We start from the raw sequence: 27468 nt of genomic DNA, 5'->3' as shown, positions 1-27468 counted from the left end.
GAATACCCCTTCACAAGCTTTAGTGGAACATCATGTGGGAAATATTCCCTCTTTAGTGTCTCTTTGGGCACTAAACCCTGTACCTACTACAGTGAAAGACCTGAAGAGGCCTCTCGTCTCTTACTATCAAGGACAATGTAATGCCCCGCCTGGAGATCCTTGGAACAAGCATAAATATAAGCCAAGATAAAAAAATTTAATAACAAGTATGGATGCACATGACACTCAACATACGTGAATCACAAAGATTGTAATGGAAGACTAAACGAACATCCAAACACCAATGGATCTCCAAATGCCACTATTGACCAAAATGACTAATCACGAAAGAATGCAAACAATTTCAAATCTAAAACATTCTAAAATCAAAATGAAAATCCAAGGTATTCAAGAACATTGTAGAGGGTAGCCAAAAACACCTCCTTAAAACTTTTGATCAAATGAAAAAGTGCTTGTTGTCTGCCCAGATAGGTTTTCCTAAGACCCAAGCGATACTTTAGTTCAACACTATGCAATATTTTCCAATATTGTACGACCTTTCTAGAGAAGGCACGCAACACTTTCAAGGTTTGGGTGGCAATTCTCTTGAAGGCATGTGATACTTCATAAGTATTTTATGATCTTTCTCCAATGGGCATGTGATACTTTAAAGTATCACACGATAGTTTTCCTATGGGTGTGCGATACTTTCCAATATTGCACAATTCTTCTTCTTTGAGCATGTGATACTTTATGCTAACACATGGTCATCTAGGAAAAGCAAGAAATGCTCCAAGGACAAACAAGGGATAAAAAAAGAAGTCAAAACCTCCACACCAGGGAGTACCAGATCCACAGTTGAGGCATAGACACTTGAAAAATAACTATAAGATGGAAACTGCACCTAACCATCTAACATAACAATGAAGGGAAGAACTAAAATCAACATCGCAATGTACTGAAATAACAAGATAAGTGTGTGGTTCCTCCCAACTATAATAGCATCATGAAATCTCGAAGGTCCTAGCCATCCCTCATGTGTGACATCCCAAATTGCCAACTAGATTTGTAGAGTTGTCTTACAAGGATGTCACTATAAAGTGTAATAACATCAAAAGAATAGGAAATCTAACATGCTAACGAAAAGAAATAGATACTCCAACTAAGTAGATGACATCATCTAATCATATGCTAAACATCATAATAAGAGAATGTGACAATAAACTAACATCATTTAAACATGGTATACAAGCATTCCAATGAAAGCATAAATCACAAGAAAGCATACTCTAGAACCTGAAGTAAAAAGTGAGAACATCCAGCAGTGGTCACACTAGGACAATAGACTGTCTCTATACACCGATCCCTAGCAGTGGTATAGGTAGCTACACCTCCCAACCATGTGAAACCCATAGGTCCACTCCCCTTATGTTGATGGAGATAATGATCCAACCACAAACACACATGAGGCAAACATCCATGGCCAACACTCATGCTAGACAATATTGAGGACTGAAACCAAGAACATGAGATAATGCAAGTACTATAGGTCTTGGTCAAACAATCTATGGGTAACTATGTAGGGGCTATAGTGGAGAATAATGTACTTGGTACTCCCAAGCTAAATCAAATGTGGAAACACTCTCAAGGGACTCCCTTGGAGGCCATCACACTAATGTGGACACTCACTCAAGGGGCTCTCTTGAAGGCCAACACACAGTATCCTCAGAATCAAACCGAAGGACACCACTTTTTATTATCTTAGTTTTATTACCTAGTAATTTAATTAGTTATCACTTGTTTAGAAACTCCTTCATGCTAACCCTCTGGGAAATGGTCACCAAGGCTGCAAGAGAAGCCCTTCCACTGCCTACCCTACATACCCATACTCATCACACGATGAGTGCCCGTAAGCATGCATATTCCCAACCCAACCCCAATGAGCATAAGTCCAACATAACACAACTAGGAGATCAAGCCTCGCATGTCACTCGACAAATGCACGTGACGTGTGCTTGTGTGTGGCGCACCACCATCACGAAGATCAAGACAAGGGATGGATGAGAACACAAGCAAAATATCACTCAATTGAAAATAGTTCAGGAGGACAAATGCAATACACATCCCAATGCAACATAAAAGTGCAACAATGATCTAACTGGCATCCCAACGGATGATCCAGGTCCATGATCATCATCTTGCTAAGAAAACCCAAGAAAATAGGGTGACACACAAAACAAGATAAAAACCTCAAAATTGGAAAACTTTAAAATTAAAACCCATTTGGTCTTAAGGCACAAAAGCCCTAAAAATTCCAATAAAATTTGGGCTCGAACACCATATGCAAAAATGACCAGCATAACTCCAAACTCTCATCCCAAAAATTGGGAAAATGTTCATGCCCGACCAACTGGGTAGAACTAACAAAAAGAAATGGAGGAGAACACTAGTTCTCAGCCTCCAAACAAACAACTGCAGAAACATGAAAACGGGAGAGCCCTACCTGACAGTCAAAAGGGCTAAAACATAAAATAGCCAGGTAAAATAAATAATCTGTAGATATGATAGAAAATGACGGCAAAGCAAGGCCTCCCTTAGCTAGATCCAACGAGTCTATCCTTGTGAAGATCCCATGCCCATAACTCTCGCAATGAACATAAAACCAATCCTTCAGAAAAAGCTCTCAATTTTTTTAATTGCAAAAGTGATAAGTGAGGAATTAAATTCCTCTTTCAATACTTATTCACTTTTCGAGTGAATAATTGATTAGAGAAAATAGCCAATTAGACCAGCTAGACTCCGAATTGACCCAAATGAAAACAAGCTATTCTAAGTAATTGCAATTCATTTATGGAAAAGCTGCCCAAAATTAAAAATCAATTAAATAAAGCCCAAAAATCTTGAAACCAAAATCACAGAAGGCCTTAAGAACTTCGTGACAATGCGAAACTCTCAATGCACAAACTCACTTACTAGTCTAATCACGTAATGCAAATGAGTTTGGATTTAAGAAATCACCAAAGGGTTTAATTAAACATTTAAATAAGATACGTCGACCATACACGGACAACATTGGTAAAATGAATAGTTGAATCACTAACTCCATGTGCCATTGCGAGGGATATAAATCCTGCACACTAAAACACACGATCAAGTGCAATTGCATATAATATCATAGCCAAAACAACAATAAATTAAATACCTAATTTAACCATTTACTCAATTATACTAATATAATCCATTTACATCACTCACATTTGCATAAAACATAAAGAAGCAAGAATGAAGTAAATATCCATAGCATAAAATCCATTACATAAAAGAATCTGAGATATGTCCAAATACTACGTAACTAGATATCATCATAGACCTACTATCATCTCAAAATGGCATCAACATGTAAATATGATAAACTGAACATCATAGCAATATAGCATCTATGATACTGAAATCAAATTATAACATCCAACCCTCAGGTGATCTCAAATGAAACATAACAAGAGTATCAAGTATCTCTTGAATCAAAATATAACAAGGTTCATACTGCAAACACATGAGGCACTACAGGACAATCTATATAATACGTGTAGAATATGGAGCAACACCACGAATCTCATCTTTAATATATGTGAGGCTTTGTAAGATGCTTTGATATATACTAATGTATACACTAGAGCATGTGCCAAAAGCTAAGGATTCATGAAGTCTCTGATTCTCTTAGTTAATGTGATCATAAAGCATGTCGGGTGGGATAGGTTGCTAATCACCGAGAATAGGCCGTTGCTGGGGGGGGACAAGCTATTGCCTAGGGGGGACAGGAGGTTGTTGCTACTTAAGGGGGATAGGAGGCTATTGCTCAAGGAAGATATGAGGCTGCTGATCTACCACGTGGAGGTTAATGTATGTAGTATGCACATGTATATAATGTGTAAACCTAAAACAAAAATAAAAATATGATATTTAATAAACTTAAAATTTATTGTACAATGACATTTAAGAAACTAGAATTTCGTAAACATGAAATTAAACATATAATACACGTGTAAACATGAAACGAACATAACATACATACTACATGTATGTTTTACATCCTAAATTAAAATATGACATTTAATAAAGTTGAAATTTATTGTACTTGATGACATTTAAGAAACTAGAATTTCGTAAACATGAAATTAAATAATACATGAAAACATGAAACAAACATATGTTATGTACATGTACATAGAATTTCGTAAACATGAAATGCACATAACATACATGTGTACATTGTGTGTTTTACTTCCTAAAAGTTTCAAATTTGAATGTTGTACGTGTGCATATATATGTTCACCCTAATATTTACCCAATAAAACCCTAATATGAACCCTAATAAAAGCCTAATCTGAAATCCACGAAAAGTGTAATCAAAACCCTAACCTTAGAAGCTTAATTATAGTCTAAATATGTAATTCTAATCAAGTAACCTAAACACTCACTCTAGAACCCTAACCATTATTTTAATTCTTCATCAATTTTTATATCATGTGCGTGTGCGACAACTTCGTAAAATTGTTTCAATTAAGTCTAGATAGAGTCTAGATCACATGGGTGGACTACCTGACACATAACTAGGTTAAATATAGAACTAAATTCACTATATACTTTAATAGGTATATTGTCACGATCATGGCTAAGGTTAGGGAAATAAGGAGGATTATGGTTAGAGTTAGAGTTAGTGTTAGGTTTAGAGTTAATTTTAGGGTTAGGCTTAAAGTTAAAATATTAGGGTTAGGTTAAGACTTATTATTAGGGTTATAGTTAGGTTTAGAGTTATAATTAGTACTACATATTGTTCTTGTTGCACGTGCCTCATAGCATAAATTAATTTGATTTGGGTTGGCATTCAAGGTTAATGTTATATTATGATTATGGTTTATATTATGGTTCAAGTTAATTTTAAGGTTAGGGTTTAGTATTAAGATTGAGTTTAGGGTCATTATAAGGGTTTAATCATGGTAAATTTCATTAAGTTAGAGTTAGGAAAATATTTACCTATTAGGGTTAGGAGAAAGTGTTTAGATATAGTGTTCTATGTTGAGTAAGCTATTATAGTTAGAGTTAGGTTTAACATTATAATTGTGTTTATAGTCATCATTAGTGTTTAATATCAGTGTGAGACTTACATTAGCATTACGAGTAGAATTATGATTAGGCTTAGGATTTAATGTTAAATGTTGAGTAAGTTAATATAATTAGGGTAAGGGTTTAGTATTAGGATTAAGGTTTATGTTATGGTTATAGTTATGGCTAGTCTTAGAATTATGATTGTGGTTAGGATTTAGAGCTATATCGTTAGAATAATGATCAATGTTAGGGTTAATATAATGTCTAGGGATGTTTTAGGGTGAATTTGAGTGAGAATTATAATTTAGAATTCTCAAAAGTTCCTAATCCACTGTTTGGGTCTGTAAAATGAAAATGAAAATTTGAGGAAATGTGGATTCGGTATCTCCATTTGACCCCCAAAACAAGAATTTCGTCTTCCCTCAAAATACTTGTTATTTGGAATTTTCATTTTAGTTTCCATTTTAAATCTCATTTTTTGAAAATGAGGATTTCAACTAAAGTGAAATTTAATTGGGGTTGACATCCAGATGCCCATTTGGGAGCACCTAGTTTTGAAATTTAATTGAGTTGTAATTGAGAGAGTGAGGTGTTTCAATAAATGATACCCTTTGCATCTACTTCAGACACCCTTTGAATACCGTTTTGTAAAAATTAACAATACCACTTGAAGAAAATAGAAAGATTATTGCAAAAATTTGTACTAATACAATTTTTATAAATTGGGGGAAAATTTTTAACTATTGTTGCACCTATTCATATGTTTGGATTAAATAAAATAACTATTATTACACGTATCTAATTTCTTTCATCTTTCTTTTAACTTATTCTTGAAATTTTATTTTGCAATGAACATCGACATTTTTAGCATATGTGGAGTTCAAAGCACCATGAACAGGGCCTTGAACAAATTGGAGATATGAATTTCCTTCTCCACTATAACTTTTATTTTTGTATTTTGCACTAAATAGACTTAGAATAGCAAATTCTAAATATCGAATATTTTTGGATTTGAACCAAAGTAGAATCCCAAATCGAAGGTTTTAGATTCCAATTCCTATGATCCTAAGTTTCCTCTAAAATGATTCCCCCAAAAAATGAAGTGACAAACTAGCTCCAAAGCTAATTAATGCACCCTCTGCTATACCTTTACAGCCGTAAGTATTCAATTAAATCTTCTGGTTTCAAAAGTAAACAAAAAAAGATTTAAACATTTCAAATAAGCGTCGAGGACTTAAACGAATTTACGAGTTTGCTGGAACCGTGTCATGTGGACTGGTAAGCTTGGTTAAGTCCATGGATTCCTTGGTGATCTCTAAGTGGAAATGGCAGCAAAGACCAAGTCCTTTCCAATTTTTATCAGGCAGAAGAAGAAGCAGCAGAACTTACGCAGCAATACAAAATGCTGAAGGATGTGTGCTGGCGCTTGACGTGGGCACTGGTGGGACGAAGGCTGCTCTCATTTCTAGTTCGGGCAGAGTCATGTCTTCCGCCTTTGCTCCTCATCAACCTCCATCTCCATCGCCCATGTGTGTTTCCACCTTCCTTCTTATTTTTATTTGCTAATATATTAAGGATCCCCTGTTACAGAAAATGTCTTCAGAAGTTACTGCCATATTGTGTGTGTGTGTTTTAGACAATTAGTTCTAAGAAATATTATAGATATCGTAGAAAAATCAATTTAAATGTGTCTAGACGATGCTGGAAAAACCTCAGCTTTTGAAAAACGGGTTTTGATATTTCTTTTTCTCTGGTTGAAAACAAGGAAAATATTGATAAGTAGGAGATAATTTCCACAGCAAGCTTTGGGTTTAACCATAGAGGAAACTCTGTAGTTAAGCGGCTCAGGCTGGAGCAGTATTGGGATGGGTGACCTCCCGGAAGTCCCTGTGCTTCACCCCTTTGAGCATCACCTAGGTCCAATGAGTGCTAAGTGTTCCATTTATTCTCATGAGAGATGGATTCATGTTGAATCACTACTTATGAAACAGGGGTCAATGAGTTTGACTCAAAATCACACAGTGAAAATCCTGATAGCAATATCACAATTTGACTTGCTGTGGAAATGATCTCCTACTTATCAATTGATGAGCTTAAGGGGCTTTCTAATGAATGGTTCATAAGGCACAACACTTGGTGAAGGTTTTGCAAATGGGATTGCAAGCTTTGGGTTTAACCATAGAGGAAAGTCTATAGTTAAGCGCGCTCAGGCTGAAGTAGTACTGGGATGGGTGACCTCCCGGGAAGTCCTGGTGCTTCACCCCTGTGAGCATCACCTAGATCCAATGAGTGCTAAGTGTTCCAGTAGTCTCATGAGAGATGGGTTCATGTTGAATCACTACTCATGAAACATGGGTCAATGAGTTCGACTCAAAATCACACAGTTAAAATCCTGATAGCAATATCACAAGGAAAATATTGCAAAATGGGAAATAACACCAGGCTTTCAGTGGTTCTTGGAAAGAAGAGTCAGACCACCAAAATTTCAATTTACCAAAAAAACAATTGTGATTGAATTGCCATTTTGTTTACATTGTTCTTGTGCTGTCTATTTTGATTGCATAGATGAATTTGGATACCACTCCTCTCATTTTTTTAAAAGTTGTTTTACATCGGTAAGATTACCTGTGGATTATTTACATGTAGGCTTTAACTGTTTTTCTACTCTTCGACAATAATCCCGAAGGTATCTAGTCGAGGGGCACTGTAAAAGCCTCAAGAACATGGAACATTAAAGTCTTATATGTACACATATTACTTGGGGTCAATCAGCATAAAAGTATGAAACATATAAGAGAAGTCAAGGGCCATTGAGATGATTATTAAACTACTTGAACACAGCAAACACTTAGACAGAATAGGAAAATACATAAATTTCAGTTATCCACCAGGTTTCCTCAAACGCAGGGATAGCTTTCAGAACTGGGGACCAAGGGCTTAAGTTTGGGGTCAGCGGGGGGTGGCACAAATATATATAGTTCCTGAAAAATTATTTATAAAAATGTGTAAGGAATATGTATAAGAACTGTAAATGAAACTTTGCCACATCATGTAAAGTTTACACTGATAAACATTAAAATGATTGCACTGAAATTTGAACATTAACAATACCGGGCCGAGTCTTTGAACTTTTGGAACAAAGTGCAGACCAAGAATAAGTAATGGAATTGCAAATGAAAGTATGGCATATTAGGTGAAGTTTAAATTTATAAACTACTAAACATAAAACCATGGAAATGATCGCATTAATTTAAATAACAATGGTAGGTGGAGCTTTTGGGGTCGGGGGCAGTGTCGCTTCCAGGGGTTTGGGGTAGAGCATCCAATGGGGTCAAGGGGCTGCGCCCCCATGTTTAAAGAGGTCTACTTGGTATTTGCAATACTTATTTTTCTCTTTCATTTATGTCAAATGTCAAATGTGATTCATTAGAATAGGGAATAGGAGTTGTACTCATGTAGAAAGAGTGCCCAATAGCAAATGATGTAGAAATAATTTACTTCATTTATGACAAGGAATGTTGGCTATGATGCATGTATTGGAGAAATTTAGATATTATCCATTTTATGGAAAATTTATTGTAAAAGTTAATTGTGATAATTTAAAATTTATATTGAACCAACATGATTCAAATACACTAGGAGTTGTAAAGGCAATGGTCTTTTCATGAGCTTAAGGATGTGAATTTGAGGATTAGGGCTTTTGAGATTAGGGTGAATAATTAGGAGTATACCACTAAGGATATTGGCACGGGGGTTGGTTGTTTTATGGAAAATTTATTCTAAAGGTTAATTATGATAATTAAAAATTTATCTTGAACCAACATGATTCAAATACAAAGCAACAAGAAGGAAATGATGGGTAGGAGCGGGATGAGCGGGAAAGGGAGCAGGCCTGGAGTTTTCAAACGGAGGGTTCCCTGTAGACGCGGATGCACTGCAGGGGCGTCTGAGATTAGAGAGGGAGAAGGGAGTGATGAAGATGAGGATGATGCGAAGCTTGGTGTTGAGGGAATCGGGTTTTGTGGGCTTTTGGAGGACTTTTTTCGGTTGGATCCGGCGGTCTTGTTGTCTCAACGCTCTCTTGTTGTTGGTCAGAAAACATGGGGTCAGATTGCTCGTGTGTGGTGCAGTTCAGCTGTGAGTTCTTTCCTTTGGGGTGGAACTCCTCTTGGCTGTGGCTTTTTTCTGAGAATGATATGCAGGGATCGGGGTTGGGTATTCGGTACCTTTCCTGTTGGTGACAATGTTGACGGGTTTCTTCTGGGTGTTGCTCCTGGCTGGGGACAACTTTCTTCAGAGGGTTTTTTTTGGTTTTTGAGAAAGCTAGCTCTGGCCTTCTATGTTTTTGGGGTGAGAGGTGTTCCCCCAGATGTGTAGCTGGTTGTGATGGTAACATGGGCAAAGGTGGCAGCTTGGGGTTCCAAGGCTTGGTCCAAGGCTCTCATTCTCTTTGGCTCATCTTACCTTGGAATGACTTTTTTTGGATCAAGGCTTTTAGATCCTTTGTCTTCCCAAGTGTTGGTGTGGAGATTTACTATCTACATGACTCTCCTTGCTGTTATGCTGGTAATGGCCGGGGTGGAAGGTTTCCTCTCCCCCTCCATTTGCTGGATATCAGGACAGGTTGCTACTGTTGGGGCAATCTTAAGTTGTGGAGGCTTATGCGGCTGGCTTCTCTTGGACACTACCGGTTTCATGCATTAGGCTCTTGTGTCCTAATGCTAGTTAACCATGCTTGGGTTCCACCACTAGTGGGTGGTTGGTTCTTGGTTGGGAGGGCAATTCTTTGTCCTCTCACTATGAACAAAATGTGGTTACAGAGGTGGTGGGCTTGGTTTTTTGTCTCTACTTTGTCTCGCATGGCTTCTATGAAGGTGAAGCTATCTCCTATTGAGGTGGAGATATTTTGTGAGTTGTTGGGGGTGGAGGTGACTTCTAGTGTGGGAGACATTGTCAAGGCTGCTACTTTTGATAGGTTGGAGGGTTGGTGGTTCCACCTTCCTAACCTTGATATTTGGACCATTGGTGGGAGGACTCCCCTTTGTCCTCTCATTATGAGAAAAATGTTATTACAGTGGTGGTGGGCTTGGATTCGTGTCTCTGCTCCTTCTTGCATAGCTTCTATGGAGGTGAAGCTATCTCCTATTGAGGTGGAGATCTAGTGTGAGTTGTGGGAGACTCCTAGTGAGGGGGACAATTTCTTGGTTGCTGCTGCTGATAGGTGGGGGGGTTGGTGGTTCCATCTTTCCAACTTTGTTGTTTTGATCTTCCATTGCCATGCTTCTGCTGTGGGGGACCCTTTAACTATTGAGGTGGGAAAGGAGACTGCTGTGAGTTGGAAGATCTTTGAAGGTGCTGGCCTGAGAATTGGGCCAAGATGGGTCCGGATCTCTGATTCAGAGAAGAAAAGGCAGGCAGCTTGCTGTCTTGTTTTGTTGTTCATGTGCTGATGTTAAAAGGACCTACTACTTCCTGGTCCTGGTTGTCCTTTGTTTGGAGGTACGCTGGAAGTTTTAAAGGGCGCTTGCCAAGATGGGTCCGGATCTTTGATTCAGAGAAGAAAAGGCAGGCAGCTTGCTGTCTTGTTTTGTTGTTCATGTGCTGATGTTAAAAGGACCTACTACTTCCTGGTCCTGGTTGTCCTTTGTTTGGAGGTACGCTGGAAGTTTTAAAGGGCGCTTCCAAACCATTGATTTTTGTGTTTGGATGAATGCTGGAAGTTTTAAAGGGCTCATCCAAGTCCTTGGTTCTTGTTTTTGGTTTTGTTTCACAGCTGTTTGGGGGCTTGTCCCAAGGTGTGTTATTCTCTGACCTTTGCCATTGATGGAGGTAAGTTAATATTGTAGATCCTTGGTGATCTTAGATTTGGCACTTGAGACTGTTAATCGCGTTTAGCAGTATAGTGCGAGTTGTTTGTACCATGGGCCAGCACCCTCTTGCTGCTTAACTTAATCAAAAACATGATTCAAATACACTAGGAGTTGTAAAGGTAATGTTCTTTTCATGAGCTTAAGGAGGTGAATTTGAGGATTAGGGCTCTTGAGAGTAGGGTGAATAACTAGGAGGAGACCACTAAGGATATTGGCATGGGGGTTGGTGAGAACTCGCCGGATGGGGACATGGTTGACAAAACAAGTTCTGTGATAGACATTGTTGCTCTTTATAAGCTGGTAGCTAGGGTCTCCAGTTTGGGTTCTTCTCTAAAGGGCATTGCTGACCAAAGTTAGAAGATTCTAAAGGCTTTGAACGAGCACATCAAAGTTCTCCTTAGTAAGTTGGAGGGGTCAACTGAAGATAGAGCCATCATCCATGTCATGGATGATAATGATTCACCTACTGATAGCTAGGCTGGCCCGAGCAAAAGAACTAGAGCCAACTCTAGGAAGAAGGCATCCTCTCCTACTGCCTCTGCTATCGCAGAGGTTAAAGAGATCAAGAAAGTGGCTGAGGAGATGGACAAGCTTGAGCTAGAGGCTGCTAAGCTTATGAAGTGTATGGGTTAACTATGTGTTGGTGTGCTTTTCTTGTCTTTCTCTGTTTCTGGGTTGTGCTATCTTTTTTGGCTTAGCCCTTTGTTGCTGTCTTTCTTCTTGGCTGGCTTTTGGCTGTTGTTGGCTTGTTTTGTTTCTGGTCCCGTTGTGGTTTGTGTGCTGCAATGGTATACATCTTTAGTTACATTTTGTAAAAGGGTTTCAGGGCCCCTTCAAAAGCTGTTTTTATGTAATAAAAATTATGATTCAAATAATTTGCCAACAAAAGTGGGTTATTAAGATACAAGGTTATGATTTTGATATAGGATACATGAAGGGCACACAAAAATTGTTGTTGATTCTCTTTGTAGAAAGCTTATTTATCCTCCCTTTCCACCATTGCAGCTAATTGAAGATTTCATAGTTTAGTGGAATATACTAACCTTTTTTCTACTATCATGTAATCACCCCATTTGGGTCACACCAGCATTGTAGTTAACACCGGCTGTCTTGGTGTGTGCCACCCTTGTTTGAGTGGGTGTTTGATGTTAGCAATGAGTTCAGTTGGTCTAGAGGATACTCGTGACACTTTCCAAAGTGAACTCCAGCTCTTGGTGTGTTCTTCAAGATTCATGAGAGAGCATCTCTTAATAAAAAGTCACTTGGTCAGCTTTGGTTTTCGCCATTCATTTTGATTTTCGTCTTTCCAGTATGGCCAATTTTTGCTTTTGATACTTTTTAACAATTCCTGCACCTTGGGTGTATTGTTGGCTTTAATTAAATTATTTGTACCATCCCCCTTTCTAAAGTAAGATTTTATAATAAATAACAATCAAATTGAAATATAAAGAAATAGATGAACAATTAAAAATATAATATAATAATATATTATGTTATATTACTATTTATAGAGAAATACAAATTGTAGTTAGCAAGAAGATATTAAGAACTGTTGACTAAATAAAGTATTTGACTAATGATATGAACACTTCTTAATACACACAGCTGCATCCTCTGAAGATGCATAATTATATTGTCTTTAACAATATTGAAAATATATTGGATTCTACGGCAATTATTGTATTTTCTGTGTAAGCACCGGGGAAGTCATATTGTGCCCCCTGTATATGTTAGGCAAAACATCGACAAACGTTGATTATGGAGAAGCTAATAGTTATCAAGGAAAGGAACTAATCTCTACCAGCATATGTTGCCACATCAGAAATAATAATCCATGTCATATGTTGAGATGACAGTTCTTGAATCTTCAATGGCAGCAACTATGCCATTAAGGTTATCAATTAAGAGTTATGTGATTAATAAAGAACATCGAATTAGAAGAGAGTTGACTAATCTATTATTAGTCAATACCACTGTTAATGACAACTAATGATAATGATGTGCTGAAAGGATAAAGAGATGCGATAAGAATAACCAATTGATTAACTTATGAAAGAAGTGATGCGATTAATTATGAGACATGAGGCACGTCTCTTCCAATATATCATATCATCTTCAACACAAGATATAAAATGACAATTCCATCTTTCATACCAGGGGGGGATTATTCTTATTTATTTATCTTCAATGGACTTTTTCCATTTTAAGCAATCAGCCAATTTGGCCTACCTGGTTTATGCATACAAAGTACATGGATTTATGAAATAAAGAGTCAATACCGAACAAGGAGATGATAAATATAAGGAGTACTCTTTAGAAGGAAGAATAGAAATTGATAAAATATAATTATTACTCTTCATAAGGAAGAGATGAGGAAATAAATAAATCATTTGCAATGCTGGTAATCCAAGCAATAGTTATTTCTCCCAAGATAGGGTAGGGGTCAGCGTCCCAGAAGCCTCGAGGGTAAGTCCCAAGATAGGATATGGGCTTGGACTTGTAAACTTTGAGGGAGCCCATTGGAGTTGTTCTCTAGGACCCTTGGATAACACCTATTCCTTCCGTCTTTGAGCTGGAATAGTAATAAGTTGGATATGGGGGTATTAATGTTACATACAAATCATTTAATCTGATTAAATAATAGATAATTCTTTTATTATGAATATCTTTCCTTGAACCATTGTATCTTACAACATGCAATGTAGATTTGAGTTATTGTGTAATAAATATGTCTAATCCTATTAGAAGAGATTACATTATTTTACTAATCTTAATTTTGTTAAGTTGATTTGAAAAGCACCTAAGTGTAATTCCTTGTTAGAAAGGGGACAAAAGGTTTTAAATTTGTTATAAAACAAGTTGAAAAAACCTTGCAATATGAACTTATATTGAATATTATCGTGAATCTAAAATTAAAGATGAACCCCTAATAAAGCAATTACAGAATCAATGCAAGAAATAGAAAACCATAACACATGGCACCAAAGTTTTGCAAAGAAACCCTTTTGGAAAAAAATCACTAGAGAAAGAGAGGCAAGTGTATTACTGATCCAATGAGAGATTATAACAGCAAGGCACTTCTCTAGATTAATATGTAGAATCCAACAACACTCCATAACCTGCACAACAAAACAAACTCTGATAAAGAACACTAGCTCAAGGCCCCAATTTATAAAAACTTGTAAGGATGAATACCATTGTGGTATCACCAAACAATAGGTAGCAAAACCACCTAGAAAAACACCTAGAAAAAAACACACCAACCTTCTAGAATAGCCTTTTATAGATTCTTTTTACAATTATCATAAGGTATCTAGCTAATTTGGACACACACCTTTGTCATAAATGATTATCATAGGAACCCATAAATAATGTTCAAGTGTCATACAGTTACTTACAACTCTTGATAAGTTGTCCAAGCACATTAAACAAGGAGATTTCAAATGGGATACTTAGCATTTTATCCTTTTTTGACAGGACAAATGAAAACTATAACTTTGCCTTTCCATGAGTTCTTTCACAGTTGTTGGTTAAATTGTTTCACCTAGTATGGATAAATTACAAATAATATTAGGGGAACAATAATTAAAGGATTTACAAGGTTGATGAAACCAAATGTTAGAGTAAATCAAATTTATATTAGAAAAAAGCTCCTTATATAGATTTACAAAGACAATGTTTCTAAAAGAAATAATTGTGAACTAAAGACAAAAATAGAAACTACCTACCTGCCACTAGTAGCTGAGTTGGTTGGGACTCAAGGTTTGCTCCTTTGAGGTTACAGGTTCGACTAAACTTTGTAGTAGAGAAGGGTTGTGGGTCAATTTCCCTTACAGGAACTATGTGCCAAGTACCTGCTCTGCTGGGCCGAGGTATAGGATTGGACTTTGCCTCCAACATTTTAGCTGCCCCTTGTAGCTTAGTTGGCTGGGACTTAAGGTTTGCTCCTTTGAGGTCACAAGTTCGACTCAACTATGTAGTGGAGAAGGGTTGTGGGTTAGTTTCCCTTACGGAAATTATGTGTGCCAAGTACCTGCTTTGCTGGCCCAGGGTATAGGATTGGACATTGCCTCCAACATTTAGGTCCTTACAGGTTAGGTGAGTTGTTTTGAGGTTGTGGGTAGATACCCATGGTCTTAGGTTCGATTCTCTTACTTGTCTTAAACCTGCCACAGACATTTGGGGGGAATGCTGGTTATCATGTGGCCGAAGGGACTAGTCTCACTCCAAGCTCACCCCATAAAGGGAACCCGCTTGGTTTGGGTTTGGGTTGTTGGAACACCCACCACAACCAAAAAAAAGAAAAAGAAACTACCTAAAATGATCAAGATGATCATTAAAGAAACATTACATAATATTTTAATGCTCTCTTGTAATGGTCATCATTCTACCTACCCTACAAAAGACAATCTACATGTCATTTGGTCACAAATGCATAGAAGGCTGTCCCCTTTTCATCACGAATGCATAGAGAAGGTTGCTCCCATCTCGTCAGAAAATTCTCCAAAATGAGCTTTTTGTTGAGACCATCCTCACTGCTGCAAGCATTTGCAAATGACCAAGACAACCAAAATCCATCTAACTTGATGTTGTGAAGCAAAGGTATCGCTCTCTATAGCTTGAGATATCGATATGAAATTGAAATCATGATTTTGAGGTAAACTACCAAACCCTTTTGTAAATGAGCACTAAGCCCTAAAATAGATTGCACGATACCACGTTTCACCAAGAACGTTTACAGATGAGCACAAAGACTCAAATAAATTAGAAGAAACCACATGGGAAAAATTGACAAAACCCTTCAAAGATTTTTTTCAGAAAAAATCACAAAATCCAAAAATGATTTTTGAGGATAAAATTGAAAAAAGAAAACACATTTTTTGAAGAAAAAAATGATTTTTAAGATTTAAAATTGATCAAAACCCAACACAAAATCCAAGATAGATCAGAATACAAAACTTCATTTTGGTGGGAATATGGTAAAACTATTTTACAAAACAATTATTGAGGCAAAATTCACACAAAACCCAACTAATATTTTAGGGATAAAAATTATAAATTCTCCTAAATTTCTTTAAGGAAAGTAGTATAACAAATCCATAATAGTTCTTTTTAAGGGACAAAATTGTAAATCTAGAATCAAAACACCAATTTTTCCAGTAAGACCCTCCATGATTTTTTCTAGCAAAAAATCTAAAAACCCTAAGAGCAAAAACAAATATCCAAAAAAAAAAAGACTAAAACCACAGACCCTACTTGTCAAAATGTGGAAATGCTACAAGAAGAAACACATGGGCAAAAAACCTTAGACGTGTGTCAAAACTAACAAAAAAGAAAGGGCACTACAACTTCCTAAAAGGGTGGAAAACCTCCATGAACTAACTCGGACAAAAGAGCCTCCATGCAAATGCTCGCTGGAAATCCTTGAAAAGACCTAGCTGTTGAGCAAAACACTCCTAGCATAGACAAAAAACAACATGGGAAAGAGCTAAAAATCATATTGCCTAGAAAATGCTCAAGAACGATGGAACACCCTCCTTTGTGTAACACAAGCACTTCAAACATGTGAACCTCCAAAAATGGACAAAAATCCTTTGAATCTCCAAATGCTTATGGTGACGAAAAATTACAATTTTGCACCAGAAATTCTCAAAATGTGCAAAGAGGCAGATGTTAGTTTTTGCTTGGAAAGATCTGCCCAAAAATGATAAAAAACCAACAATGATGTTTCATAAAAATCAACTAAAAAAATCTTTTGGAAAAAGTTTCAAGAAACGAGGTCTACAATTTATTAGACATTCGCCAAATCTTAAAGAACCCCATCAATCCACTTTGATACCATGTTACAGTAAGTCAAAGTTATATTAAATAAAGGAGACAAAAGCTCTTTATATAGATTTACATGGATGATGTTTGTAAAAGAAACAATCGTGAACTGAAGACAAAAATAGAAGCTACCTAAGATGGGTAAGATGACCACTAAAGAAACATTACATAATTTTAATACCTAAATTCTAACATTCTCCTACTTGACATTATATATTTTAAATTACCCCATAAAGATACATAAACATATAACTAAATAGAGTGATCAAGGCCCATGGCCTTCCCACACCAAGAGAACTTATTTGTGGTTGCTAACTTTGTCAGAGATTTTGCAACATTATCCAAAGTGTTAACATTTTCAATCAAGACTTGTCCGTTCTCAACTATTTCTCACACAAAGTGACACTGAACATCAGCTTGCTTAGTATTAGCATGATACATAGTTTTTTTAGCTAAACATTTGGCACTTTGACTGTCACATCCAATCCTCATTATGCCACAATCAAAACCAATACCATTATGAAGTATCTCTAACCAAACAGCCTCCTTAGAAGCATATGTAGCAGCCATATACTTTGCTTGAGTGGTGGACAATGTAACAATATGTTATATATTATTCATCCAACTCACTGCACATCAAAACAAAGTCTCATGACTTATCCACATTATTAGTACCATGATAAACCAAACAATAATCAAAAGTACCTCACAAGTATCTAAGTTCTCTTTTAACAAAAGTCCAATTCTCTTTACTTGGGTTAAGCATAAACCTGCTTATATCTCCCACTACTTTAACTATATCTAGTGTAGTACAAACCATTGCATACATTAAATAACACGACAATATTAACATAAGGAAGTTAGATATCTCTTCAACATCATCATTGAAATTATGACACGTCTAATTTGAACTTATTACCAACTGGAGATGGAATAGTTGTTGGTTTACTTTCCTCCATTTTAAACCTCTGCAAAATGGCATCAACGTACTTACTTTGACTTAACTAAAGCTTTTGTGAACATGATCCATATTGATTTCTATCTCAAGAATATATCTAGCAGCCCCCAAGTCCATATCAATATGCTAGAAAGTGAGTTTTGTGCTCTCTAATCATCACTTTGATGTTTCCAATTAACATTTTACTGACACAATAATTAGTAACTGATCATCAATAATCATAACATAATACAACGATCCTCTTTGCTTCTAATATAACTCAATTTTAGTGCAAAAGCACCAAACTTCTTGTACCATATCTTGGGTGAGTATTTCAAACCATATAATGACTGTTTTAACTTGCAAACTTAGTGTTCTTTTCCTTTAACAACATGACCGTTATGCAGTTGCATATAAATCTCTTCTTTAAGATCCACATGTAAATAAGTATGGTTAACATCCATTTTGTCTATCTCAAAATCACTAGCAACAACAATGATTAATATGAATCTAATAAAGGTTAGCAACATGAGAGAATAGTTCATTGAAATCAATTTCCTCTCTTTGAGGCATCCCATGGTCACCAATTTGGCATTATACAACTCTAATCGACCTTTTGTACTATTGTCTTGCATCTTGTCACCACAAATGAAGGTAACAGTATGAAACCTTTTCAACCTAGTTTCGCATTGCTCTGAGTTGAATTTGGTATTCAATTGGTTAATGTTGATCAATCAATCAAATCCAATTCACATAACAAATTCTTTTACTGAAAGCTTTTGTCAAGTCCTTTTTGTTTTTCTGTTCATCGAGCCTATGCTTGATTTTTGAGACCTTCATCGTTCTTTCATTCATTTTTGAGTGTGTGTTTCTTGGTTTTTAATCGTTTAGTTTTGCTCAAATCATTGCTTTCGGTTTTCTATTCGATTTGATCTAACTTAGGCCTTAATTAAAGTTGGCAATCAAAAGATATGACCAATATAGTGCCCAAAAAGTGAAACTTTTTTATTCAACTGCACGAATTAAAAATATCATGTTATATTTTTAATTTGACATTCACTTTTTGAAAAATATAACTTAAATTCACTTTATGTTATGTTTTTAAATTACTTTGCCATCTAAATTTTCACTTAAAGTAACTATAGTGCACTTTATGTTATATTTTTAAGTTGAGTTACTTTTTGATTTTTCACGTAAGTGACTATATTAACTATATAGTTCAATTTGATTTTTGATATTTAAATCAAACGCTCTAGTAAATATTACTTATTAAATGATATTTACACATTATATTGTTAATATGATAATGTAAATATAATTTATGTCCCACATAAGTAATATTTTATCAAAATTAAATTGGCACGTGCTTGAAAAAATCACTTAAATGTGTAAAATCACTTAAAAGTGGACCTTTTTGATGCTATTGTATGTAAAATCACTTTAAAGTGTACCTTTTTGATGCTATTGCATGTAAAATCACTTAAAAGTGGACCTTTTTGATGCCATTGCATGTAAACTCACTTAAATGTGTAATGACATCAAAAAGTTGAGCTACATATGTTATATGCATATGCATAAAAAAGGTGAGTTTTTGCCTTGAGTTGCATATGCATGTAACATAAACATATCTTTACACCAAAAAGGTGCGTTTGCACCAAAGACATGTAATAACACCTCCAAAATCCGTTTTTGGGTAAAAAACATGTTTTTAAAACATGCATATGCACCAAAAAGGTGCGTTTTTGCCTTGGGAGAGCCCATTGCATGTTTTTAAAACATGTAATGACCTCTAAAATGTGCGTTTGGGTCTATTGTGCATATTTAAAACATGTAATCACACAAAAGGTCCATTTTGCATTCAACTTCATGCATTTGCCCTTCCAAAACCTGTTTTTGAAGAATTTCATGACTTTGGCTTCCAAGAACCCGTTTTTTGGTCATTTCTCCTAGATTTCTCCATGGAATGACTTGAAATATTTCCCTCAAGAGGCATTTTTGCATCTTCATGCATTCCCATGCATTTGGCAACCTCATTCATGCTAAAAACATTTTGTTTCAGCCTCATTTGGAGCCACGTTTTGGACAAATTCACCCAGATTTGGGCCTTCAAAATTCACGTTTTTGCCAAAGTAGGGGTCGTTTTGGAGTTTTGATTATTATAGATGACATTGGAGGGCACATTTTTGCATTCTATGGTAAAAAACGACTCATTTGCTGCCCTTTTGGAATCACGTTTTTATCAAAAACGGGTTTTTCTTTCATTTTTGGCTAAAAACGTTGGAAGTTTGAGGTAGCTGATTTAAAATAGCATCAAACGACATGTTAAAGTTGGTGAAAGCACTCTATGAAACAGGTGCCAAACTTGGGTTAGAATTTATAAATAGGGAAGAAGTTCTCAACACATTGATTGATTTGGAAGGATGCTTAGCCATAGTAGAGCAATCACTCCCTAATTTATTGTAGACAAATCTTGTTCCTACAGTGGCAGGGTTGAATCAACACAAGTGGCTGATACATTTAGAGGATGAGATAAAACTCCTAGTTGCTTCTTGTTTGATAGAGGTCACAAGAATCTAAGCATCTCAAGAACCCTATGAAGATAAGATAAGATTAGATAAGATAAATTTATTAAGGTCCAACAAGAGACCACCAAAAGGGTCCAAGGAACTGAAAGCTACAAAACAGGAAAAACATAGCAACATGAACACCAAATGGCAACCAGGAAAAAAACAAACAAATCAAGAAGCAGAGAAGAACAACGAGGGGAGGACTATAAGTCCTTCCTTGGCTGAAACTAATCCATAACTGAGGTAGTTCGGCTGAAGAAGACATAATGAAGGAGGTAGTTTGGCTTACCGTTGATAGTTTTCAACATCTTGGTGACCATAGTAGTCTCCATTTCCCGAGAAGAGCCACCGTCCTCAAGTCATTTGCAGAAATCAGATTGTGCAATCTTATGCTTGACATTGAATTGTATTTTAATTTATACCATGTTTGAGCATTTCTTGGGCACAATTGGGAAAGAGCACCATGCAGATATTTTTGCAGCAATGGAAACCATTATGGTTACGACCATAAGCATGAGCGATACTCATTTTTGGCCTCTTATGCATATGTTGATAGCAATTTCCAATTAAGAAAAAGGTGCTTCAAAAACTGCTTGTGAGTTAGTCAACAAGGTGCTGAAACAATTTGAGCCAAAACTTGAGAGGTACAAACAACATCTGGCTCAAGAAGAACTAAATGCAAGGGAGTTATAGGAGAGCATACTTAGTTTGTGATTTGGATTTTCTTTTCTCTCCTAGAGAGCTTTTGGGAAAGCTATAACTTTTAATAGGCGCGAGGATGGAAAACCCTCAAACTCAGACAATGGACGAAAACCCATTGTCGGTCGGAGACATCAAGTAGGTGTTTGACATTGTATTCTAGGTTCATCCCTTTGTTATCCAATCTTGCTGTAGTTACTCTATCTATTATTTGATTTCTTGGTCATTTTGTTGAAGAACTTTTATGAAATATTATCTCTGAAAATGTGTTTCTACTGAAGATTTATTGCAATAACATTTTGGGACTTATTTTTATTTGGTTGTTTAATGGGGTTTTGTTCGTGAAATCTGAAATACATTGCATGAATCTATTTGTTTAAAATTTTCTAACATATTATCTGAATAGTTGGGCAAATATTTGGTTAGGGATATTACACAACTGAGATTTTTTAAGACCATTCGCAGCCTTCAAATAAGAAAGAAAAGTCTACGCAAAACACTTAAAAGGTTGGCTTTTTAGCTTGCATTGCATTGCATTGTAGGAAAAACTTGCCCTTTTTTGAACGAGTCAACGTTAAAGATTTGGGTTTTTAATCCTCATTGCATGCAATCACAATTTTTATTTTAATACATCTATAGCATTTAATAATCCCCCTTTATGACTTGGATTCAAAATATTGATAGTGAAGATTAAGAGATGACTTGCATATCTGATGACATGCAATACTAGATCAAAACTCCACTTTATTGCTCAAATAGTCTTATGTTTTAAATTTACATGTAACTATAGCTCAAATGAAGAGATATGGATGGGACTGAAAAAATCCACCTTTACAGTAGAAATTAATTAAAAACCTGTGCTCCATGGACTTTCCGGGACGGGGATGTTTTAGGGGATGGGGATGTGTTTCCAGTACGTGTATGGGTCGAAGCCAAAATTTAGGGGACGAGACCTCAGGGGACGACGATTAAAAACATAGGGGATTTTCTTATGTATAGAGACAAAATTCAAACATGCATATCATAACATTGATAAACCATTCACCATAGACATTTTAGAAGATCAATACATGGAATATTATCAAATGGAAAATATTAAGTACTTCCATTATAACAATATCACATACATATATAGCAAAAATAAAAACTGCCTAAAGGCTCCAAATATCATGTTGAAATCAAAATGAAATTGTAATGTCTCCATTTTTGTCAGTATCAAAGTTTCATGGATTAGCCTATCAATGTGATCCTCGTAGGCTAATTATTGTGGATAGAGGGTCTTCTGAGGTAGTGGCTTGACTTGGGAGGGTCTTATCTTCTCCACAATTCAATAAGCTACAAGTTGGTCTAAGTTTGGCTCAGATTGGACTTCATTTGGGCTTAGTTTTGTGATAAGTTGGTGTTGATCGAGATGGACCCTTTCTATTTTTGGAAAGTGCATTTGGTCACATGGAGAAATAATAGTTATGACTCCTATTTAAATGATGAGTATTTTGGGAGTTATTATATTTTTAGTGGTCAAATTATTATTAAATAATTAAATGACTATTATAAAGTTATAATTTAACTCTATAATTTCACTTAAGTTGAAGGTTGAGTTATCAGTGGAAAGTGTCATTTATTAATTAGTTAAGCCAAGTCAAGTGAGACAATTTGATGGAGGCTTCTAATTAATGTTGGTGTGGTGAAGCTTCCTGAACAAAGTTACATTTTGGCAACAAAAGGGAATTTGAAGGAGCCCATTTGTTGAGAAAAGCACTCTTGGATAATTTATTTGCTTTTGTTGCCTTTGTGGCTTTTTTTGAGGTTCTGATTTTCAAATCCTTTGCTGAGGTATATGGGTTTGATTCTGAGTTGTGCATTGATTCCATGGATGAGGTATTGTGGATCAAATTCTAAGTAGTCACTAATTCTCCTTACTGTGCTCACAGTATCTAAGGAGAAATTCATTCTATGGTGTGATTTGAAGGAAGATTATTTGTTGGAGTTTGTATTGGATCTATTGTGAGAAGTTTTTGAGAATTCCGAGAATTGCCCTGAAGAATAGCTTGCAAATTGCTGCTGCTGTAAAGTAATTTGCCAATTATTCTCACTGTGTCTAAGGTGGAATGTGTTCTCATTGGTAGTTGATCGAATTGGAAGTAATTCATTGGCTGAGGTTTGTTTTGGCACTAGAGATCGTATCTGAGATTGTTTATTGTGCATTTGAAGAGGTCATTTTCCCTACCTGCAGCGATTTAGCTTATACAGAGGTAATTGGTATTGGGACGGCTGCATTTGCATAAAGTGGGTGCAAATTTATCTCTGCAAATCGTGAATATTGAAACAATGATCTTGTTTGGAGGTGGCATTTGAGTTTGAGAAGACATTTGGAGGGATTGCGTGTGGTTATATTGGACCTGCAATCTGCCATAGAAGGCCTGCAACTGAAATATATGGTTTGCGATCTTGTGTACGTGCCTTGAGATTTATCATAGACCCATTGTATATTGTTTGGAGTGGGCGGCTAACAGTTTGGCAAGCAATTGTGCCATTTTGAAGACTTTGGGATTTGGTATTGTGCTGATTTCATCTTTTCCGAGCCAGTGTGGTTGAATGTTCATTTGGACTCGTGAAGCTATCCCGTGCAATCAATAATCAGGTTCCATTATTATTGAAAATTGAATTCAGTTTATGCACTTATTGTTAAACTCAGCCATTTTTCATTGGCCAATAAAACTCATAGAATTTTGAAGTTAAATGTGGAACCCCTTGTCATTCCAAAAAGATTATCAAAAAATTGGCATTCATCTATGAGAATTTCTTGTGACCAAATAGAATTGGGTATTTATGGAGCTTGCCAAGTGTTTGACGAAATGCCAAACACTGAATTGTTAAGAAAAATTCGATGTTTTTACTAGTTGATGACCAGCAGGGATTTTTATAGAAATAAAGAGAAGTCCAACTAAAATAGTTAGTAAATACTAAACGCAATCTTTCCTCACTAAACACAATATTTCCTCACTGCTGCTACTGCTCTTATGTTTTTCTTCTTCCTCTTAGCAAGTATGTCAAATATAAAAATGAGTAGAAGAGTTAGTGTTTTAATGGACCAAATATGGGATGCATATTTTTATTATGTCTTTAAGACAACTAGGGGCTGCGCGGACAACAAAAATTAGAAAAAATGATTTTTTTGTGGTGTTTTTCCTTTACCAGATTGGCTAGAAAAAAGGGGACGACCAACAGTTTCAGGGATGGAGAGCGGACGGCAAAACCGTCCCTAGTATTACCGATCGTCACCAACTTTCTTGCCAAAAAAAAAGGCCATTTTTGGGACGTTTCCGAATTTGCCAAAAAGGGGACGACTTAGGGGATGGCCAAAATCCATCCTTGCGTCCCCGTTTCGTCCTCAGTATGGGTACGATCCCAAAACATAGGGGACGCGTCCCTATGGAGCACTGTTCAAAACTATATCTAAATCTCTTTGGAATCCTATAAAATTTTAAAATGGGGTTCTAAACCCACTTAACATGTAAATGATATTTTTTACTTTGTGCAATTGTTAATTAAAAATCCACTTTTGAGAGACTTTCAATTAAAGGACAAGGATATGTAGTCAGGCCGAAAAACCTTGTTGGTTCCCAAAATCGCAAATTGGAAATCTAAGAGCTTGCCACTTCTCCGATAGAATTCTGCAATCAGTTATGGGCAATGAACGAGAATCATCTTGATTCCCCTGCACTTCAGGCTCTGCTACACCTAGGTGGGTAGACCTTCTCCTCGAACCTGATCACCTGGTTGAGAGCTTTTCTAAAGCGAATTTAAGTTTGGGAGTTCTCCGACTAGCAAGGTCCTGGAACTTAATTAAAATGAAACTGAATACTGAGTAATGGTTGGATGTTTTGTATAATGTTTGAATAATAATGAATTTGATGCTTGTAGGAAGGAATATACAGATTTTCTGACTTAAATAATAAAAAGGCTAGTGCCTCTGCTCATTCGGGCAATAGAGTCAACTTCAGTGAATTTTCACGCACAATTTTATAATGTTCTACACACTTATACTACCAACAATTAAATAATCAAGATGCGACAGACCAAATATTATGCAATCTTAAATTGGTCCAAATTGAATTTTAACTCCTTTGGTAGGGAGACAAACTGGACATAGATACGAAAACAATTTAATATTTCACAGTATCTGTGATGATCAAATTTAGAATGCTAAATGACTATGTCCACTTATCCGACATTTAAATTGTATACAAAATTCCCAAAAAATAATTACAAAGGACGGTTTATTTGCAGTTTAAATCTCCATGCCATTTAAAAATAAACAAAAGATTTTATTTTATCATTAAAATAAAATAATTGAATTTACATTATAAAGTCATATTGAGCTCCTTATCCCTACGTACAAATAATATAAATACTTTCTATTCAGAATATGAAAATATCTGGATCTTACAATGTCTTATTGACTTCTCATTACTTATATCTTCCTATTCTAAGGTTATGACTTTTCAATTTAAAACTTATACCCTTCCGCATACTAATGACACCTCACACCTCTTGATTATCCTTCTATCAATGATTAAAACTAATTAAAATATCTCCTCTCCATGGAGATTACTGGCAGCTTACATACCCACTCGATATATAAAAATCCACGATGCCTTGGTGTATTTTTTTATTTAAGTAATTTCCTTTTCCAAAGCATATGGCACCCGATAATTTTAATTCTATCAATGGTTTTGAAAACATTATTATTATCTTTTCCCAAAGTTATCCGGATCTTTTACTTTAGTATTTCTTTGCCTCGTGGTAAATTTTGTGCCATCGCACTTTCAGACTGGACGCCACAATTTGATAAATAGAACTCCTTCATCGTTTTCTATTACTTTCCTTCTATCACAGGTGGCAATGATGAAGTCACATATACTTTTTTTGTGGCATCCCTCAAGCGAAGCTTCTGCAATCTATACTGTCTCATCTTCATGCCGTTGAATGGTTTTGGTGTTTGTGGGATTCTGACAGTGCTTCATCGATATTTTTGCATTCAACTAGCCTTTCTTTCTTCCACGATTTTCAACTGCTGAATGTGTTGTTTCTATGCACACATCATAAATACTCTTGTATTAGTAATAAATTGAATCTTTATTATTTTTTGTGTTTGCCGGCAGATACTATTCCATCATCTCTAGGCATTTGGGCTGTTGCTCCATATCTTCAGTTTGTTTATTATTATTGCTGTATAATCAGTGGACATCACTGGGCTATGACTTCATCTTTTATTGTGAGTTCATAACTTTTATCACTGCATCCCTATATTATTATCTTATTGATTTTGAAGGAAACAAAATAAGATTCGACACTCATGTGTTTGTCATGGATTTGTCAAAGCAACTCTACAGATCCATCCAATTCATTTACCTTGCAAAGAGCACTAGTGACAATCTATAGTATGTACTATGTCAATATCATGTCTCAGCAATCTTACACTGGTATAGATATTTGCAATTTCTACACAAGAATCAACTAATGGTTCAATTCCATCCATGCTCATATCCTTGAGTGGATTCTGCAATTTCTGGGTTTGCATATTATTAACCAGCAATGAGAGGAGAGGATCGTATACTAGTGAAATAAGTTTGAAATTCTCTGACATTGTGCCCATCTGAAGTATTTCAGTGTTGTTTCTGCATTCTTTTGACAAAACAAATCTCAGATTTCTCTCCACAGCTGCTTGAGATAGCCTGTCATCATATATATAAATAATGTCTTTAAAATTATATCAACCAATAGCGTAGCACCATCAATATTGATTTCTCCTTTGAAATGTAACATGGAGGTCTTAATTTTTTTACAAAACTTTTGAGCTCCATCAAACCCCACATGCAACATGCTTTAAAATTCTTTAATAACTTTAGCTAGACAACTCTGATTGAGGCCTTAGATAGCTCGAAACATGCGGAATTGAAAATGCCATCAATCTAAGACAATAACAAAACCCAAAAAACAAAACAAATACAAGACCAAGAAAAACCAATTAAATGCCTTAGAGAATTTATCCTACAAAATTTTCCGCAAGGTTGCCCCCATTTTGCGAATACAAAATTGAGGACAACAAGATGTCTAATTAATATTTGTTGATAATGTATATCTTAGAAATGCTTTTTTGAGTCTCAATGTTTTATATGTTGTAATTGCTATTTCACTGCTTTGAATTTGCAATGTATTTTTGCTTATTTTCTCTTTGATCTTTCTTCTTCTTACTGTTACTTAACTCTTTATTCCCCTTTTGACCAAGCGATGTATCCCTTAACTTTGCAGTCGCGTCCTTTTACTTTCAGTCTGTATTTAGTGATTGTTAAAGAATCATATAATCTTTAGAATTGGTTGTATTAGCGATTAGTTTCCACGTAACCTTCAAAACCTACAGTCAATTTGCAACCTCCATGTATTCATGCAAGCCTGGATGGTAAAATTTGTTAAATCATTG

The 27468-nt window shown here is 35.8% G+C and overlaps 1 protein-coding gene across 3 annotated transcripts in view; it reads left to right on the top strand.

Annotated features, from left to right (window-relative positions):
• Positions 1–6236: 6236 nt before the first annotated feature.
• LOC149534793 (uncharacterized) overlaps positions 6237–27468 on the top strand; it is a 318498-nt gene continuing 297266 nt past the window's right edge. For 2 of the 3 annotated variants that reach the window (XM_089805051.1, XM_089805052.1), the window contains exon 1: positions 6246–6614. In XM_089805051.1, coding sequence (XP_089661177.1) covers positions 6382–6614 — 233 coding nt within the window. In that variant the 5' untranslated portion in view covers positions 6246–6381. Of the gene's footprint in view, positions 6615–27468 lie in introns of all 3 variants that reach the window. The other variant, XM_089805050.1, reaches the window with a different exon arrangement.

The sequence above is a fragment of the Cupressus sempervirens genome, chromosome 10, assembly GCF_028749045.1.
Source record: "Cupressus sempervirens isolate cs-2001-9-10 chromosome 10, ASM2874904v1, whole genome shotgun sequence".
Lineage (NCBI taxonomy): Eukaryota > Viridiplantae > Streptophyta > Pinopsida > Cupressales > Cupressaceae > Cupressus > Cupressus sempervirens.
Note: the sequence above shows the minus strand (reverse complement) of the source record. Positions and strands in the feature narration are given on the sequence as shown.